Source organism: Prunus mume, linkage group LG4, assembly GCF_029339155.1.
Source record: "Prunus mume cultivar Tortuosa linkage group LG4, ASM2933915v1, whole genome shotgun sequence".
NCBI lineage: Eukaryota > Viridiplantae > Streptophyta > Magnoliopsida > Rosales > Rosaceae > Prunus > Prunus mume.
Window position 1 is genome coordinate 1466216 of NC_142701.1, and position 16768 is coordinate 1482983.

The 16768-nt window shown below is 36.5% G+C and overlaps 3 protein-coding genes across 3 annotated transcripts; all 3 read right to left on the reverse strand.

Annotated features, from left to right (window-relative positions):
• Positions 1 to 1100: 1100 nt before the first annotated feature.
• On the reverse strand, positions 1101 to 5634 carry LOC103342673 (delta(7)-sterol-C5(6)-desaturase-like). The gene is made up of 3 exons (XM_008246309.3): positions 5134 to 5634; positions 3401 to 3706; positions 1101 to 1677 (listed from the first exon to the last, which is right to left on the reverse strand). Exons 1-3 carry the CDS (start codon positions 5351 to 5353, stop codon positions 1385 to 1387), a joined length of 819 nt encoding a protein of 272 aa, XP_008244531.1. The 5' UTR covers positions 5354 to 5634; the 3' UTR covers positions 1101 to 1384.
• Positions 5635 to 7470: 1836 nt separating this feature from the next.
• LOC148917618 (secreted RxLR effector protein 161-like) lies at positions 7471 to 8223 on the reverse strand. The gene is made up of 2 exons (XM_089049879.1): positions 8124 to 8223; positions 7471 to 7883 (listed from the first exon to the last, which is right to left on the reverse strand). The coding sequence occupies exons 1-2, from the start codon at positions 8221 to 8223 to the stop codon at positions 7471 to 7473; spliced, it is 513 nt and encodes a 170-aa protein (XP_088906005.1).
• A 534-nt stretch (positions 8224 to 8757) lies between these two features.
• Positions 8758 to 12299, reverse strand: LOC103342693 (Core-2/I-branching beta-1,6-N-acetylglucosaminyltransferase family protein). Its single transcript, XM_008246332.3, is given in 4 exon segments — positions 8758 to 9558; positions 11541 to 11711; positions 11713 to 11907; positions 11910 to 12299. Coding segments are annotated over 4 exon segments (1263 nt in total). The 5' UTR covers positions 12162 to 12299; the 3' UTR covers positions 8758 to 8913.
• Positions 12300 to 16768: the final 4469 nt, after the last annotated feature.

The window sequence follows — 16768 nt, forward strand, 5'->3', positions numbered from 1 at the left end:
CATTTTTTATTTTTTCACAAATTTATTTACCTAAACAATTAATTTAGATAATATTTTATAAGATTTTTGGGTTCGTACGTGTCAATATTTATTATAAAATTCATATCTCAATCGGATAAAATTTTGGTATTTATAGAAGAAAAAAATCAATAATTTTATAAAAATCAATAATTTTAAAAAAAAAATTGATTTTTTTCATTTTTTATTGCACAAAAATTGGTTGCTATTGAATTGGAGAAAGAAATATGACCAAGAGCCCAGAGTGCGACACGTGGACTTTAGAGGCACAGCGCATAGCATCAGTAGCACGTGGGCATTGAGCGATGACGCCAACAATGCTCGCCTTGAGCTCGTTGAATCGCCTAAGGGCCCCGACTGGGACCCACTCCCTTGGGCTGTCACTGAACACCATTCCTTCCCCAAAGCCTTGGGCTCAACCCTCCACTGGAACTGCTCTTATAGACTGAGGACATGTTAGGATCTAGCTCTTCGATTAATTTAAGGGCACATATAGTTAGTAGTTTAAACCCCCATTTATGGTTCTTGTCCTTTTTTATACAAATGATATTAGGGAAAGAGAGAATCCAACCTAGGATCGATCGAAGGCACATGGATAAATTCTCTTAACCGATTTAGCTATAAGTCCCTTACCTAAATTGAGTTTCTATTTTCTAAAAATCAAGTTACTCATGTTTGACATTAACCCCGAACTGTTTATTATTCATGTTAGTGAATGATGTCATATTTTATGGAATTCAAGTTGTGTCATGTCATAAAAAAATTGTCAGTCCTACCCTACTTACCAAATTAAACTTTGGCGGCCTCTATATGACCTCTATTATTTGAAAGTCTAATACCTAAGTTACCACCATGCTCACCTAATCTTTCAAGAACACCTTCCCTGAAACCCAAAACAAGTTAACCTCATTGTTCCATGCAACATCTACATAGTATAGAGACTGTTCCAAAGGTTCTATGCAATGTTGTACAATCAACTTAAGCAAAGACGCAGTCCTGTTGTTCAAAGGTTCCTTTCACTCATTTCCACAATTCCATTATTTTTAAATCTTAACAGAAAAATTTCCACAGCACATCTCTAATTCCAGTCGGAAAAAATATATCTCCAATTAAGAAATTCCTAATTCATTCAAAACATGCCCCAAAAGTTCACAACTGCAGTTTATTTCAGTGACAACATGGGCTATGGGATTTAGGACCAACTGAATAAATATGAAGGAGATAAAGCCCCTGCTAATGATGAAAACATCTTCTTTGCCAGCTTCTATGTACAAGCAAAGACCACATACACGAAAAGAAACCCAACCAGCATAGAAAATCAATGAAAAATCAAAGCTGCATAAAGGTAACCGACGCAGTGAGTTCATCATAAGACCTTTAATTCGTCGTCAATAGGATCACGAAGCGTTCCAAACATCCAATCCATCCATATTGTATAATGGCCATAATTATGGCGGTAAGTTGTATGATGTATGGTGTGGTAGCCAGCACCCATGACAGGCCATATTTTGGCATGGATGCAATCGTGAATGTTTGCTGTCCATATGGCCTCGATAAATAGGAGCGCTATGTGGGTTGTGAAATGCATTGGCACAACAAACAGAGCTATAACATGTGGAACTGCCTGCAGTATCCCATCAATTGGGTGAAAAGCCAAACCTGAAAATAACACATCCAAAATAGTCAGTAGCACAAAAGTAGGAAACAAATTTCGACGCCTGATAGAAAGGTGGAGGTTCAAAAGAAATCAAGTATTCGAACCTGAAGGTAATAAAGATAAGTTGAACATATTTGATTTTATGAAGTGAAAACCAGTAAATGTTCTTTCCTTCTTATGCTTTTGGGTGATCAAGAAAAGTGAACCACTACATAGTGCATGATAGACTAATCCATATAACGATAACAGCCATGTTCATCAAAAGCCTTGAGTACACGCAGAATGGACCAAAAGACAAGTAATGGACAAGCTGTCCACTGGAGTACATAAAATCCATAACCACGTAGCTTCTATAAACAAAAAAACAATCTTAAATGATCCCAAGCAGAATGCAGAACAGCTAAACAAAGCACCATAAAAATGAACTCTATCCCATAATCCCCCACTTAGAATAGACTTTTTAAATCACTTTCATAAATACAAACCATACATGGAATATTATTACCTGAGTACTATCAAATCCAAGCCCACTTCATTGTCAATGCATAGATTGTTTTCTACAACCTGATGTTGGAATGGCCTTGGTAGCAAAAGCATAATATCAAAAGCCTATGCCATACCAAACTCTAATTGGTGAGAATAAGGTTGAACTATTGGTCAATCAGTGACTCTGGGGGAGAACTTGAGGACATTCAAGTTTTGTTAATCCTAGAGAGAGAGAAGTTTGCAGAGGAAATGAAAGATGGTACATCATTAGCTTGTCAAGCTGCCAGAAAGAGTGGATGTAAATGCACAATTCACCCAACTCTACAAATATGAAAACTAGATATCATAAACTGTTCAGTTTTGCTTGATAAAGCTGAAAGGCCAAGGCCATAACATTGAGGGTGGTATTTGTATAATAAATTTTAAACAGGGTAGCTTTAGAAGAAATAACAATTTAAAGTGTACACACATTTCATGTAGTTCATGCTTCTTACTGTTCCAGAAAGCAACTGAGAATTGCACAGTTAATTTCCTGAAAGCAACTGAGAGCTGCAGAGCTCTACAGCCAAAATCGCTTTGAGAGAGAACAAACATCTTAAAATATGAAGAAAAAAAACATGAAAAACAAGAATATTAATGGAATTTTAATTGCACTCCAAAAGTGGCCTCTTGCACTTAACGGTTATTAATTACTAACAGTAACTTTAAGAATATTAACGGAATTTACATACGGAATAAACAAGAAGGGATTATAAAGTGTGAAATGTCTAGAATTGCATTAAAAGTCTTTTAAAAAGAAATCCGGCACATGCTTAAATTGGGGCAGAATAGAGAACTCAATTGGCAGGATAGAAAAAATTAAACAAGATGATAATAACATTGTATATGGTGCTCCAGCATGAGATATGCACAGAAGGAAAGGTGGGAGAGCAAGAGAGAGAGAGAGAGACAGAGACAGAGACAGAGACAGAGACAGAGAGACAGAGAAAGAAAGAAAAGAAAGAGTTCAGGAAAGAGCATAAGAGAAACATGCAACCTCATGAAGTCCGCCAAACATTTTTCACATATGTAGTAACACAAATAATAAAATCAGGTAATAAATCAGAAATTACTAAAATATATGTGCACATGCTTGCATCCAATTTAGATAGACGAGATAAATATAATTTTTTTCAGTTACAGATGAGCTAATATTAAAAGTGGCATAAAGCATGAAAGTTGGGTAGTTTGACAGCTTACCAGCAAATGGAGAGAGGGTATTCTGCTTGTTGTAGATGTGGTGGGTAGCATGAAGATATTTATACAGAGGTTTTATGTCATGTAACTCTCTATGCATCCAATAAATTCCGAACTCCACGAATATAAGATAAATTGCTAAATACATCAGGTATGCATGCCAACTGACATCACTTATTCTTGAGAAGCACCTTGCCCAGCCATTTTCAACCATGTACTCAGAAATGGTTGGAAGAGCACTGTACCAAGGCATGGCCTTCATGGCAACATATATTTGCAAAAGCATGGCTTTATTAGAGGGAATGGCATCTGCAATGAGGGAGTGAAATGTCAATCTGTACTAAGTGGGAAGACATTTTTTCCCTAGTTTTTCAACATTCAAGAAAGCAGAATTCCAAGTTTCAAGTGTCATGAAGAGTCCCCAACTTTCAGTCATACAAATAAGCATTCATACTCACTCTTCAAGAGTCCTTATAAGTATGGATTTTGATGTTCTAAAGTTATTCCTACCTGTTAATTGACTAACATAAAACAGTTTCAGGGTACTAGCTACTTTAAAGCACGTAGTGTAGGATCAGTTTGTACTTGGGATTACACAAAAACCAACAAAATGGTTGTAAATACAAAAGAAATCCTACAGTCAATAAACAAAATAGCAGAGGATCAATAACCTTGTAGTGTATCAGTGAATGTATGTCGATATTATTTTCTTTTTCCTTCTTTTCTCGTCTCAGAACAGTTTCAATCCAAACAAAAATTTTGAGAAAAAAACAAAATTACAACTCCTGACACACATATAACCATGTGGGAAAACCAAGAATTCTGCAGAATGGTAGACTGAAACATGACGGGTTCATTCAGATAAATATTGTCCACACTGAGCATTTACAAGGGATCATAAACACATGTTCAACAGTGAAAGAACTCAAAAAATAAAATAATATATTCATCTCATCTTTTATGTATTCTTTGATCTGGGAAACAACAAGCTCGCATCATCATAGCCAAGTAGCCAAACTTTGTTTTTTTTAAAAAAAATTACACAAGCCATAAATGAAACAGAGCTTGAAAATTAAAAAGAAAAAGGTCAAGAAAGAAAACAAACAAAACCCATTTCATATCAAACTTTTGAGCACGTCAAAAAAACGCAGTAACTCAAATTGTACTCATCAATAAATATCAAATAAAAAGCTAAGATACAGATCCGTCGTTGTACATTAGAAACAAGTTGAACTAAATATTCCACCTAATTTCACTGTGAATCAAACTGTTCCACCTAATTCGTAGAAAACCCAAACAGGTTCAAAAGTTCTGAACCAAGCAAAACCAATCTGCAAATTCACTAAATATAAACAAAACATAGCCAAACTCTCACAAAATATAAACTTCCAAAATCAGAAATGAAAATGAAAAACTGAAAATAAAATGGAAAATAACAAGAAGAACAAATAAAGTTTTAACATATGGCATAGACCACTCCCATCAGTCCAGACTAAGCTAATTCACCAAAATAAATAAATAAATAAATAATGGAAGACAAAACCCAAGAGAGAGAGATTCAGAATCAATAACCAAACAGAACCCATCAAATTCCAGACTCATATATCCCATTCCAACAACCAAATCACCACAAAACAATCTTTTTATTATTTTTAAAATAAAAAAAGTCAATGCCACTGAAGAATGAAGAGAAAAAAAATCAGAAAACATATATGCAGATGTGTTTGTGTTTGTACCTTTTGGGATATAAACGCTGCGTTTCACGTAGTATATGTAGAAGCACCACAAGACGCCGGAGACGAGGTAGAGCAAGGTTCCGCCGAGGTAGTTGCGCAGCCATGTCTGGAAGAAGTGGGGGAGTGGGGCCCACAGTCCATTGGGCACGAGGCTGCCGAGCACAATGCGGTTGTAAAACGCCGTCTCCTCCAAGAACGGGTTCAGGTACGTGCCGTTCATCTGCGCGATTGACCCGGCGATGGGTCGCCGGAGATTTGAACGACAGAGAGAGAGAGAGAGAGAGAGAGTGTGTTGAGTAGTACTATTGTGAGATTCCTTTGTATGTTTTAAGGTTTTGTTTTGTTGTTTCAAAAAGTAGTCAATTTCTATAAATATGAGATTCCTTTCCAAAATGTCACATGTTTTTATGTGTTTAGATGTTGTGTTCCAAATCAACCAGAGAAAGGTAAGGGGACGAGGAAATTTCCCTTATGTTTAATGGTTGCTACAACATTTTATGTGGCCCAGCTAGCACCGTTTCCAAACTTATAAATAAATAAATAAATAAAATTGGAAATTGAACTATAAAAACCAAACGGGTACTGCTATTTCCACCTTTTGTCTTATATCTCACAAAATATGTAAATTTTAAAAAACACAATCTTATCTTTTTACTCACCATTATTTTTAAAATATATTTTAATTATTAATTCAAGAAAAAAAAAGGAAAATATGTCTGAGCAACTCAGAAAAAAAAAACACTCAACCCTTCCCGTCCCAACCCTACCCCCTCTACCCACATAAGCTCCGCCTCTCTTTCTCAAGAGTATTGCTATTTTCACCTGTCTTATTTCCTCATCCGCTTTAGGAAATAGAATGTCTACATGGATATTCCTAACCTCAAAACCAAAGACAAAAAGTTACATGTATTTTTTACCCAAATAGTTGCATGTTTGTCTGTTGAGTGAATCTATTCAACGCATAAAAGGAATCGTAGTCATTGGAATTCGCAGTCCATAGATTTCACATTCATACAGTGGTCTCAATTATTATATTCTGGCAAACTGAATGCCAGTACTTGCTAGAATTCATTACTCCACCTGATGCATATTGGCTTGTATACAGTAGTCAAGTATGCCATGATGCATATTCAATAACGTCATGCAGGAGACGTACTTTTTATGCTGTGCATTATGAATCTGGCTTTGAAATAAAAAGGCAAAAACAGTGGGTTGGCAAAGTAGTAAAAAAAAAAAATGTCAGTAGAACTGCAGAACTTCAGGTCCTGGTGATGAATGGAGAGAAGCCGATCAGGTTATCAAAATTGTTTGACTGATAAGTCATCGGGTTTATTTTATTTACTTTATTTTCTACTGATTTTTTGTGGTTGTTCTTTTAGTCTTGTTTTTGGTCGAAATTGTTGTTTGATCACTTTTTTTTTTTTTTTTTTTTTGAGAAAAGTGGATCACTTTAGACTTTTTGTCAAATTAATACTGTATAGGCATATATGCATTTTAGATTAATCTGACGTTAGATATATTTATAAACTTGATCCACACGAATGGGCCCAAAGATGACAACCCAGCGTTCACGGCACGGGTGACACAGCTGCTTGATTTACACTTTTGGGACCATTTTTTATTTTTTTTTTGGTAGTCTTTTTGTAGTCTTTTTGCATACCTGTATTATTAGCCGTAGGATTAAATTGAATTGTTCAGATTTGAAATTAAGAGAATATTGCTACAGCTGCTGAGCACAACCCCACCCACCTTTTACTCAATAATCATTACTAGGAGTGTGCATTGGTTTGAAACCAATGAATTTTTATCAATCCAATCCAATCAATTTTTTATTGGATTTGAGATGTTTTTATCCAATTTGATCCAATATCCAATGTACAAATTGGATTGGATTGGAAGATCGGTTTGTATGAAAATATAATAATCGCAAAGATAATCGTATAAAATGCAATTCGATATAAAATATTATTGAGGATATACTAAATAGATATAAATAAATTTTAAAAAATAATATATACTAAATAGACATAAATAAATTTTAGAAAACAGTCAAACAATACAAGGGAAAGAAATAAAATCTTAATTACACAAGATTTGCACAAAAAAGAAAGAAATGAAATCCTAATAGAATAGGAAATAAATCTCCTAATCAAACTAGGATCTCGTCAGTACTCCCCCTCAAGTTGGGGTAAAGATGTCATGCACGCTCAACTTGTCAAGCGAGTTGAGAAAGACACTGGTAGAAACAGCTTTCGTAAGAACATCTGCTAACTGATACTCGAAACTTATGAACGGAAAAGAAATAATCTAAGCATCCAACTTCTCTTTAATAAAATATCAATCAACCTCCACATGCTTTGTGCGATCATGTTGCACAAGGTTATGAGCAATCGCAATTGTAGCATTATTATCACAATATAAATCCATGGGTTTATGTGGCTCAAATCCAAGATCTCCCAACAATCTCCTCAACCACAATAACTTGCACATACCTTGAGACATGCCATGATACTCAGCCTCGGCACTAGACCGAGACACTATATTTTGTTTTTTACTTCTCAAAGTAATAAGATTACCATCAACAAATGTGAAATACCTAGATGTAGAACGTGTACCAATGACCGAACGAGCCCAATCAACATCCGTATATCCTTCCACATTCGTATGACCATACTTGGAAAATATTGACTCCTTGCCAGGAGTTGCTTTCAGATACCTCAAAATACGCATCACAGCACTCATAATCTTTACTAGGAGAATGCATAAACTAACTCACTACACTCACTACATATGCTAAATCATGACGTGTATAAGCTAAATAAATCAATTTCCCCACGAGTCGTTGATAACACTCCTTATCAGTAGGAACTTGATCAGAATATAACCCCAACTTATGATTCTTTTCACTAGGGGTATCAATTGGTTTACAATCCAATATTCCAGTCTCTGCAAATAAATCCAAAACATACTTTTTTGGGACAGAAAGATACCATGCTTAGATCGGGCAACTTCAATCCTAAGAAAGTACTTCAAGTCACCCAATAACTTCATCTCAAACTCGGAAGCCAAATACTTATGAAGATTTCGCATTTATGTCTGATCATCTCCAATTATAATCATATCATCAACATAAATAATTGAAGCTCAATGTCTAGTGGGTCGTGGGAGCGGTATGCTATAATTTCACCTGTCATATTTAATCCAATGGCTACCAAATATAACCCAGGGACTAGAGACAAACTTTTTTTTTCAGCCCTGCATATGCGTAAGAGAAACAATGGGCCTAAGAGAAATCATTTTTACGTTTGTTAGATTTTGTTTTGTCACGTGTTCTTTATGGTAAAACTTCACATTTCTTTTGTTACAATAACTGTAAAGCAACTCAAAAGCCTAAATGAGCATTAGTACCACTGCCTAAAGCAATGTCATCATCAAATCCACCACATTTAGTCTCGAAGAAAATGTAAAATATCTCGTGAATATGGATAATCCTTAGTTTCCAGCAACAACATACGCATAAACTAGCAAACAAATGTCTTAAACTAACGCCAATAGCAAAATAAAAAATAAAAAATAAAAAAGCAATATTGTATCAAACTCCTTCAAATATAGGGAAGAACTATATTTAGAAGAAAAAAAAGAAACTTTTAGGCATAAACCATTCATTTTTTTCATATGTCAAATTTTGAAGCTAATTTATCTAGCAAAGACTTCATGTATGAAATAAAATTGAGAAGGGGATTAAATTACATCATAAGTATAATATTGTTCTAACAAATTCTACGGATCAAAACCAAGCAACAAAGGAGCAACCCGCAACAATGGCTCCAATGTATTAGGCATAAATTTTCTAGCAAACAAGAAACATATTGAAGTTGTATTGCCATTGTATTCACATTCTGATCCAAACCGAATCCGATTCAAAAACTCATCTGTGATATCACTCCCTCCAAATTTTCCAGGATGAGGACCACCCCTTGACCAATCCACCCAAGTAATGCTCCTTTTTGAATTCAGCTCAGAGTACAACAAGTTCACCAGTGTTGGAATATAATGCTCATCAATATAACAAGGAGGGTGACAGTATTCTTGAAAGATAGGATAATATTTGCAATCAGACACAATGTGGATGGCAAGCTCACGGTGCACTTCAAACCATTGAGACCCTTTTCGCCAATTTGTGATGTTTATAATTGGATACATTTGAGGGTTATATCGGCCACGACCTGGCTTCCTTGGGTCATCAAATGAGCTTAGAAAGCTTAGATTTGAGTTGATGAGGTAGTCATAAGTTGTTGTGAAGTTGAACAATGGAATGCACGATTCAGACAGCAACACAAATCTTTGATTGGAGAAGTCAAGGAGTGCATTAGCTAGGAGGCGTCTCTCGGCATCTAACATTGTTGATGTTCCCCAATAGACTGGCTGCATGCAAATCAGGTGTTGATATCAAATAATTGTTATTAGTAATTTGATTGCAATCTAACATAGCGAAAATAACTTTATGTTGTGGCTTTATACAAGTCATCAGTTGGGAATGGAGTTAAATCTCATATTGGATCCATGACAAAATAAGTTAGATTATGAGTTTGGTGGTCCATGTGGACATAAGTTGTACATAATGATAATGAAGTGGCTAAAAGGAGCTATTATAGTTATTGGTGTCCATTTAGCTATTAGACACTAATAGTGCTTTTAACAACCTCATCACGTACAACAGTAGTGTCTAATATTAGTGTTTTTTTTTTCCTTCTAGTGGACACTTACAATTTCTATTTCCTAGACATCAACCCATTAATTTTGAAATCTATGTATAAAACCAAATTAAAACTAAAATACCTCGTAAGATATAAAAGGTTATAGTACTCCTACATATTTACATTGTTTGCCACCACACTTCAGATAAGTCAACCTGATGATTTTCAAGCATGTCATTAAGTCCCTCATTTCTAATTAATACTTCCTCATTTATAGCATATCAATAACTCCCCTTTTTGTTTTTTGGGCATTCCCTCTAATCCCTAAAATTTTGACCAATAAAAAAAATCTTAAATTTTCAACCAATAAAAAATCCCTCAAACTTCGTCCCAATAAAATACAATAGGTAAACTATTATCAATACAATATAATGTTCCTATAAATTTACCTATCTTGTATATATCCAATACAGTAGGTAAATTATTTTCATAATATACCTATTATTGTGTTGACTTTAATATACCTACAATATGTATATATCCAAGACAATACCAATACAATATAATGTACCTATAGATCTTGTATATATATTCAATATGAGTAGGTAAATTATTTTCATAATATACCTATAAATGTGCTGGCTTTAATATATCTTCAATATAATAGGTAAATTACAAGTTAATTATTAGGTAAATTATATCAAAAATGCGTTTATACTAGTTGGGTACATTATTTGAGTAATAAGTAAATTCATTTGAGGTACATTATTTTTCGTAAAAGAAGTAATAGGTACGTTATTTTTTGGGTCATGGTAGGGAGACTATTTTTAGAGACCAACTTATTTACTATTTCTCTAATAGAGGTGGAGCCTACTAATATAATGGGTGCCACCTCTATTACAAAGATGGTACACAAGTTGGTCTCTAAAGATGGTCTTCCTAGCATCCTTTTTTTTTTTTTTTTAAACATAAAATTGTATGCACGCTATTATATTTATAAAACAATAATATATAGATAATTAATCACGTATACTTCATAAATAAATAAATAAACCGATTAGTTATGTTAAATCTAAATTTAATGTTAAATAAAAAAATCCAAAGTAATTCCTACATCCTTTTTCAAATTCAACATTTGTCATTAGTTACAATCCAATTAAAAATTGTTTCAATATTGGTTCCTACATTAATATACAAAATGCAATAATAGCTTAGTTGGGGTATTTTAGGAATCGAAAAAGTACAATAAATTTAATTTTGTGCTTGAGTATGTAACTTTCTGAGTTGGATCCTAATTATCGGGATATATTTAGAAAAAAATGTTTTTTTATTCAAACAAAAATAAAGAGATGAGTTGCCGTTCATGAAAAATGACTTTGAAGGGGTTAAGCTAAATTTACTATAAAATCCTTACCCTTCAAAATCAGTAATTAAAACCCTTCTGATTTTTTCTTCCAAAATAAAAAAACCCATATAATTTTTGTTTTGATCTGTAATTGTTAAAACCATTTTAATTAATAAAGCTAACTTTGACATTTCAACTCTGTTCGTGAAGTTGGACACAGTATCAATTTGAGATCAAAGATTAGTAGTGGTTCCACCCTGATGCTTTTCTCAAGCATGGCAGCAAACACATAAACACATAAACACATAGTAATGTAACTAATGTACAAAAACTTCAATTTAGCAATTATTAGAGGAACTAGTTACCTGGCTATGAATTCTTCTACCATGGAAGACAGAATCTTCAGGCACTGATTCATTAAAATCAGGGTGTGCGTGCACATAAACGGAGTATAAGCCTTCATGTCCCTCGAAAAATTTCTCCCACAAGGGACCCAAAGGTAGAGGCCCCTTTGTCAAGAACATGAAAGCCACTTTTCGGAACATACTTGTAAGGCAACTTTTGAATTCGAGGAACCATTGAAGCTCTCCAAAACAACTCCTCGTCACTCATATTGTGTACTAGGTGTTTTTGTTCTTTCAATGAAACACTAGTATAATTAGAGGTCACATTCGTGAACGACAGCACTAGAAATGGCGGTGGCGGTAGCGGTGGTGACGGGGGCGGGGGCGGGGGCGGGCCAGCAATGTTGGTGGTGGTGGTGATTGAGTTGTAGATGATGATGGTTTTGGAGAACTAAAATTAATGGAATTTAGGGAGGCTTGGAAAGTAGTGAATGAGAAGCTTTGGAAATACAAGGTAGTTATGATACCGATTGACAAACCTAAACCGAAAAATAGGAAATGTAAGACATGATTTAATTGGACGTGTGTACGGGAGGGTCTGAAAATTGATTCAGACTGGTGCTGCTCATGGCTGCTGCTCATTGTGATTGGGGTGAGAAAGAAAGAGAGAAAGGAGTTTCCTAGCTCATCAAGTAGAAAGCTCTTGAAAATTTGCAGCCGGGCTTTTGTAGAGAAGGTATCATGTTCTTAGTGGACTTTGTATATGGTGCTTGAAAGTGAAGCTGGAGGAAAGCGCAATTGGCTGTAAGATAATGTGAGTATTGACCCATTTGGAGTTTGCATCGGTTGGAGTTTTAAGTCGTCAGAAATATCTACCCAACTTTATTTTTGGACCGTGACAATTTTTATTAAAAAAAAATTAAGAAGCTTAGCATGACAGCTAATGCGGTTGACAAACTTTTCTTCAATACCACCCAAGAAAAGAGAAAAAAAGACAACAAATGGAATTAAAACACGAAATATAGTTTTTAAATTACGCATTGAACTATTCGGATGCTTGTTTCTGCATTCAGAGCACACCTTGGAAAGGTTCAATTAGCTTTCCATGAAGCAACTTTTATATGGACTATGGATTGAGACCAATTTTTTTTTTCCTTTCTAAACTGAAGTTCCATTTTTCTTTTACACATGCTTTGTATTTTTGGGCACAGAATGTGTGACTTTTGGACCATCGTATCTGAAAGATATAGGGCAGTTTGTCGTTTCATCTAAACAAAGGGCAGCAGCCGATTGAATGGTCAAACTCGTTGGATTGAAGACAAATTAATGGGTTTGGTCTTGGTCCAACAATTCCCCAAAAATAATGAGAATCGCCACTCACCGAACATGAGAAACACAGCACCCACAAGCACTGCGAAAATTTAGGTTCGTAGCCACTTTTCTACTCTTTTCTTTCTTTGAATGGCCACCGGTTTTTATGTTATGTTACTTCCCCGCCCAAATAAAAACAGTCTAGCTAGTTTAAAATATTCAGTTAGCTATCTGTTTATTTTGACTTATAATGTACATCCATATGGTTGCTTGAATTAATCACAAAGTTACAAGTTCTGTCATTATAACATATATATCATCTCTTCTAAGGTATATAGTGCTGGTGTACTCTCTTCTGCGTTACTTAACCCATGCATTTGATTCTTGACAAGCTGTTAATGCAATACTTTCTTCTGTTTTTTGGCTTCAAAGGCAAAAATTGTCCTTGTGCTTTATCACATGCGCTTTCAATTCGATCCTTGTGTTTAGGATCGTTAGTCAATATATTGCCCATTCCGTTAAATTTTCTCTTAAATAAATATGATAAGCCTTTTTTATTTATTTTTTATTTTAATCTTTTAAAAACCTATAAACCTTTTCAAAATTAATTAAAAATTAATTAGAAGTAAATCATTACATTAGAGAAAATAAAAAACTTGTAAAAATAAAAAAGGATGGGGTTGTCGGGGAGGGAGGGTCTACCGTGGAGAAGTTGGAAGGAGAGTGATGAGCAGAGGGGCATGGCCAAATGGGGAGAACACAAGGAGTAAAATTGGTCAAATTAAAAACACAGGGACTAAATTGGCCACCATGGTAAAACAAAGGACCAATTTTTTTAAAGTATCAACCTTTAGTATTCCCTTGGTGGAACATGACTAGAAAATTATTGTTCCATAGGTGATCTTGTTTGAGAGTGATTTTAGATATGCTAGAATCATTTTTGGGGAGAAGCACCTCCCATCTTCTTCATATAATCACTTTTAGTGATTTGAAGTGATTCTGGGGAGAAGCATCTCCCATGTGATTCTCCATAAATTTACTTAAAACCATTTAAAGTAATGGAGAACTGATTCTCCATAGAAGTGATTATCGGCCTATCCAAATTTACTTCCAAACAAGCCCTTAACATCTTAATTCATTAATCCAATTTCACTGGTCAACACCATATATATAATTTGCTCACCAATACTTTTAAGTGTTTGACCTTACCTTTTTGCAATTCCAGTAGCTTTTTAACACTTCGGCAAGGGGTTGCCTAGTCTCCTCTCAAACTCTCTCTGTTTTTTTTTTCTCCCTTAGCTTAGAATTTTCTATCAATGTAAATGTAACTCTCCGTGATAAAATATATGAAGGCTACTTATCAAATCACATATCCAAAATAGACACCCAGCAAGAATCAACACCAAACCATGATAACCTAAAAACTCGCAACTAGGCAAACACTCGGGGTCATTAGTCTGATGAGGCAATCCATAGTGTTTAAAAAAGATTCTTACAAAGAAGATTCAATCAAGCTCAAATTTTATGGACCCATATTAGGAAGGAGCTATAACTTTGAACCATAATACCAGTCTTCATGAAAATGGTAGCTCCTTACCCTTAGGCTCTTCATCTCCAAGGCCCCATCGAGTCTTATTGTAGATGACCACTAGCTCCTCTAGCCCTTCATCTTCAAGGCACCCATAAAGTCTTCTTGTAGATGGCAGCTAGCTAAACATTGAGCTCTTCATCTCCAAGGCCCCATCGAGTCTTGTTGTGGATGACAACTAGCTCCTCTAACTCTTCATCTTCAAGGCACCCATAAAGTCTTCTTGTTAATAGCTCATACTATCATTGTGAGCCGAGCCCCTTAGAGGATACCATGTGACGCGATAGGCCGAGACACATTTTTACCGAGCCGACCAGGTGTGATACCATCGCCCTCAAAAAGGCTCCTCAGGGAGAGTATGACGAATCAAGGATGAGACCAGTGATAAGATGTTTAGGAACCGACCCGACCACTGTGGCACCATGACCAACTAAAGATACATTAAATGGGATAGCCTGGCAGGAAAGAAAGGTTGGTTGATGCACATCCCATCCTTAAACAGGTGTCGCCTGACCCTTTGATCTCCGGATGAATAGGCTGGTGATGGAGATGGATCATTTAATACACTCCCATCCTTGTCCACCTATCACTCCGCCACCTGATCTCTGTCATGAAGTAGGATGGTCAAAAACAGAACATTAAATGTAACTCAACCTAGGGGGATAGAGGGAGATCTCATCCATAAAATATCTGGGTTTCTTCTTCTTCTTCCCCTTATAAATACCCCTCACCTATCTCTAGACAAAGGTAATAAATATTTTCTCATTGTGAAAACCCTGCATCCATTCTCTCTAGGTTAAGTTAGTTTCTGACTTAACCATCGGAGAAGGCTCAACTGGGATCAACCTTAGTTCGTTCTTGTTCTGATACTATTTTAAGTGTGCAGATCTTCCGTTAGAAATAACTCATCTACGGGGTCAGATATGAGCCCAGGTCCCTATCTAGGCCCAAGTCACTCATACGAGAAGGATACGTGGTTTACATTTGGCGCTGTGGTGGGAACACTTCTTTACAAACAGAAGCTGCATCCCCTCATCCATCTAAGCATCGACACGAGCGAAACCAAGCCATGTTGGGAAATCAACACCTCAGGAAAAGGCCTTCTCAAGTACAGCAGGGAGAAATGCTCATAGGCGAAGGAAAGAGAGGTTGAGGTCGGATCATCTGAAAAGCCTGGAGGAGAAGATGAGCCGGATCTTAAAGGGCGTAAAGGATGTAAAGAATCTCAGCAACAGCCTTCGCGTGCAAAATGAGATACTACAAGAAAACCAAGCCAAGCAGGAGGACCAAGTGCATATGCAGCAGGAACTCGAGCCGACCAGCACCAAAGATACAGATGGAGCCTTGTCCTCTTCAACAGTAGCTGAGACACCAAGGTGGAGAGTGGCCGATGCAAGAAACACGCTGATAGAGAAGAAGGCCTGGCGAGAGCACAACAAACGCCTAGTGGAAAGATCGCCTTTAAAGGGAAAAATCGGATCGACTTGAAGGAGAAAGAGGAAGAGGAAGAAGTTGACGGCATCACCTCCAAACTCAGAGACTTGGTGGGATCGGCTCGGGCAAGTTGAGAAATCTAAAATGCCTCGAGGACTAGTGTTTACCAAGGAGGAGATCCACTATATACCCAAGACCTGCTGCATGCTCGAGTAATGAGGGATTCAATGGCTCCAAAAAATCCCCTTGTATGATGGGATGACCGACCCGTACGACCACTTGAATAACTTTTGCTACGCCATGGAGGGACCCAACGCAAACGAGGCGACCAAGTGCTGCCTATTCCTGACGAGAAACTCAGAGATTACAACACCCGATTCAACAATGAATATGCACGCTGCAAGGGATAAGACGAGGCCATAGCACACAACGCTTTGATGGGTGGACTCCAGGGAGGAGACTTCTACTTTTCCCTCACGAGGAACCCCCTTGAGACGCATACAAGGACCTCCTCTGCGAAGCCACAAGCTACCCTCCCAAGCCGAGCAGTAGAACTTGGCAAGAAAGGCTATCACAAGGTCAGTGTCAGAAACCCACTCATTGAAGGCTCAACAAATGCCTATGATCGATCGGCAAAAGAAGTCGGGATCCTCAACTCAGAAGAATAAGGTCAGACCGGAAAAGCACAAGCAGTACACAAATTATACCCCTTGAACAAATAAAAGGGGGAGATATTTGCAGTAATAGTACACGATATGGGAGCCCACCCTAACCCCAGCACCAAAGCCACAATACACCAACCCATCTACCAACCTGACCTTGCCACAATGGACTTTATATGTCGACGGTGCATCCAATTTACAGGGTTGTGGCGCAGGCTTGGTTTTAGTATTCCCTAGTGCGGGATCATGGTGGA

Excerpts from the sequence above, each read along its gene's own strand:
- LOC103342673 (XM_008246309.3), bottom strand. The coding sequence starts at position 5,353 with ATGAACGGCACGTACCTGAACCCGTTCTTGGAGGAGACGGCGTTTTAC. Across the intron at positions 3,707-5,133 it reads CAGCGTTTATATCCCAAAAG|ATGCCATTCCCTCTAATAAA; the intron begins GTACAAACACAA and ends CCCTCATTGCAG. Across the intron at positions 1,678-3,400 it reads TACCCTCTCTCCATTTGCTG|GTTTGGCTTTTCACCCAATT; the intron begins GTAAGCTGTCAA and ends TGTTATTTTCAG.
- LOC148917618 (XM_089049879.1), bottom strand. The coding sequence starts at position 8,223 with ATGCGAAATCTTCATAAGTATTTGGCTTCCGAGTTTGAGATGAAGTTA. Across the intron at positions 7,884-8,123 it reads AGTTGCCCGATCTAAGCATG|TAAAGATTATGAGTGCTGTG; the intron begins GTATCTTTCTGT and ends GCATTCTCCTAG.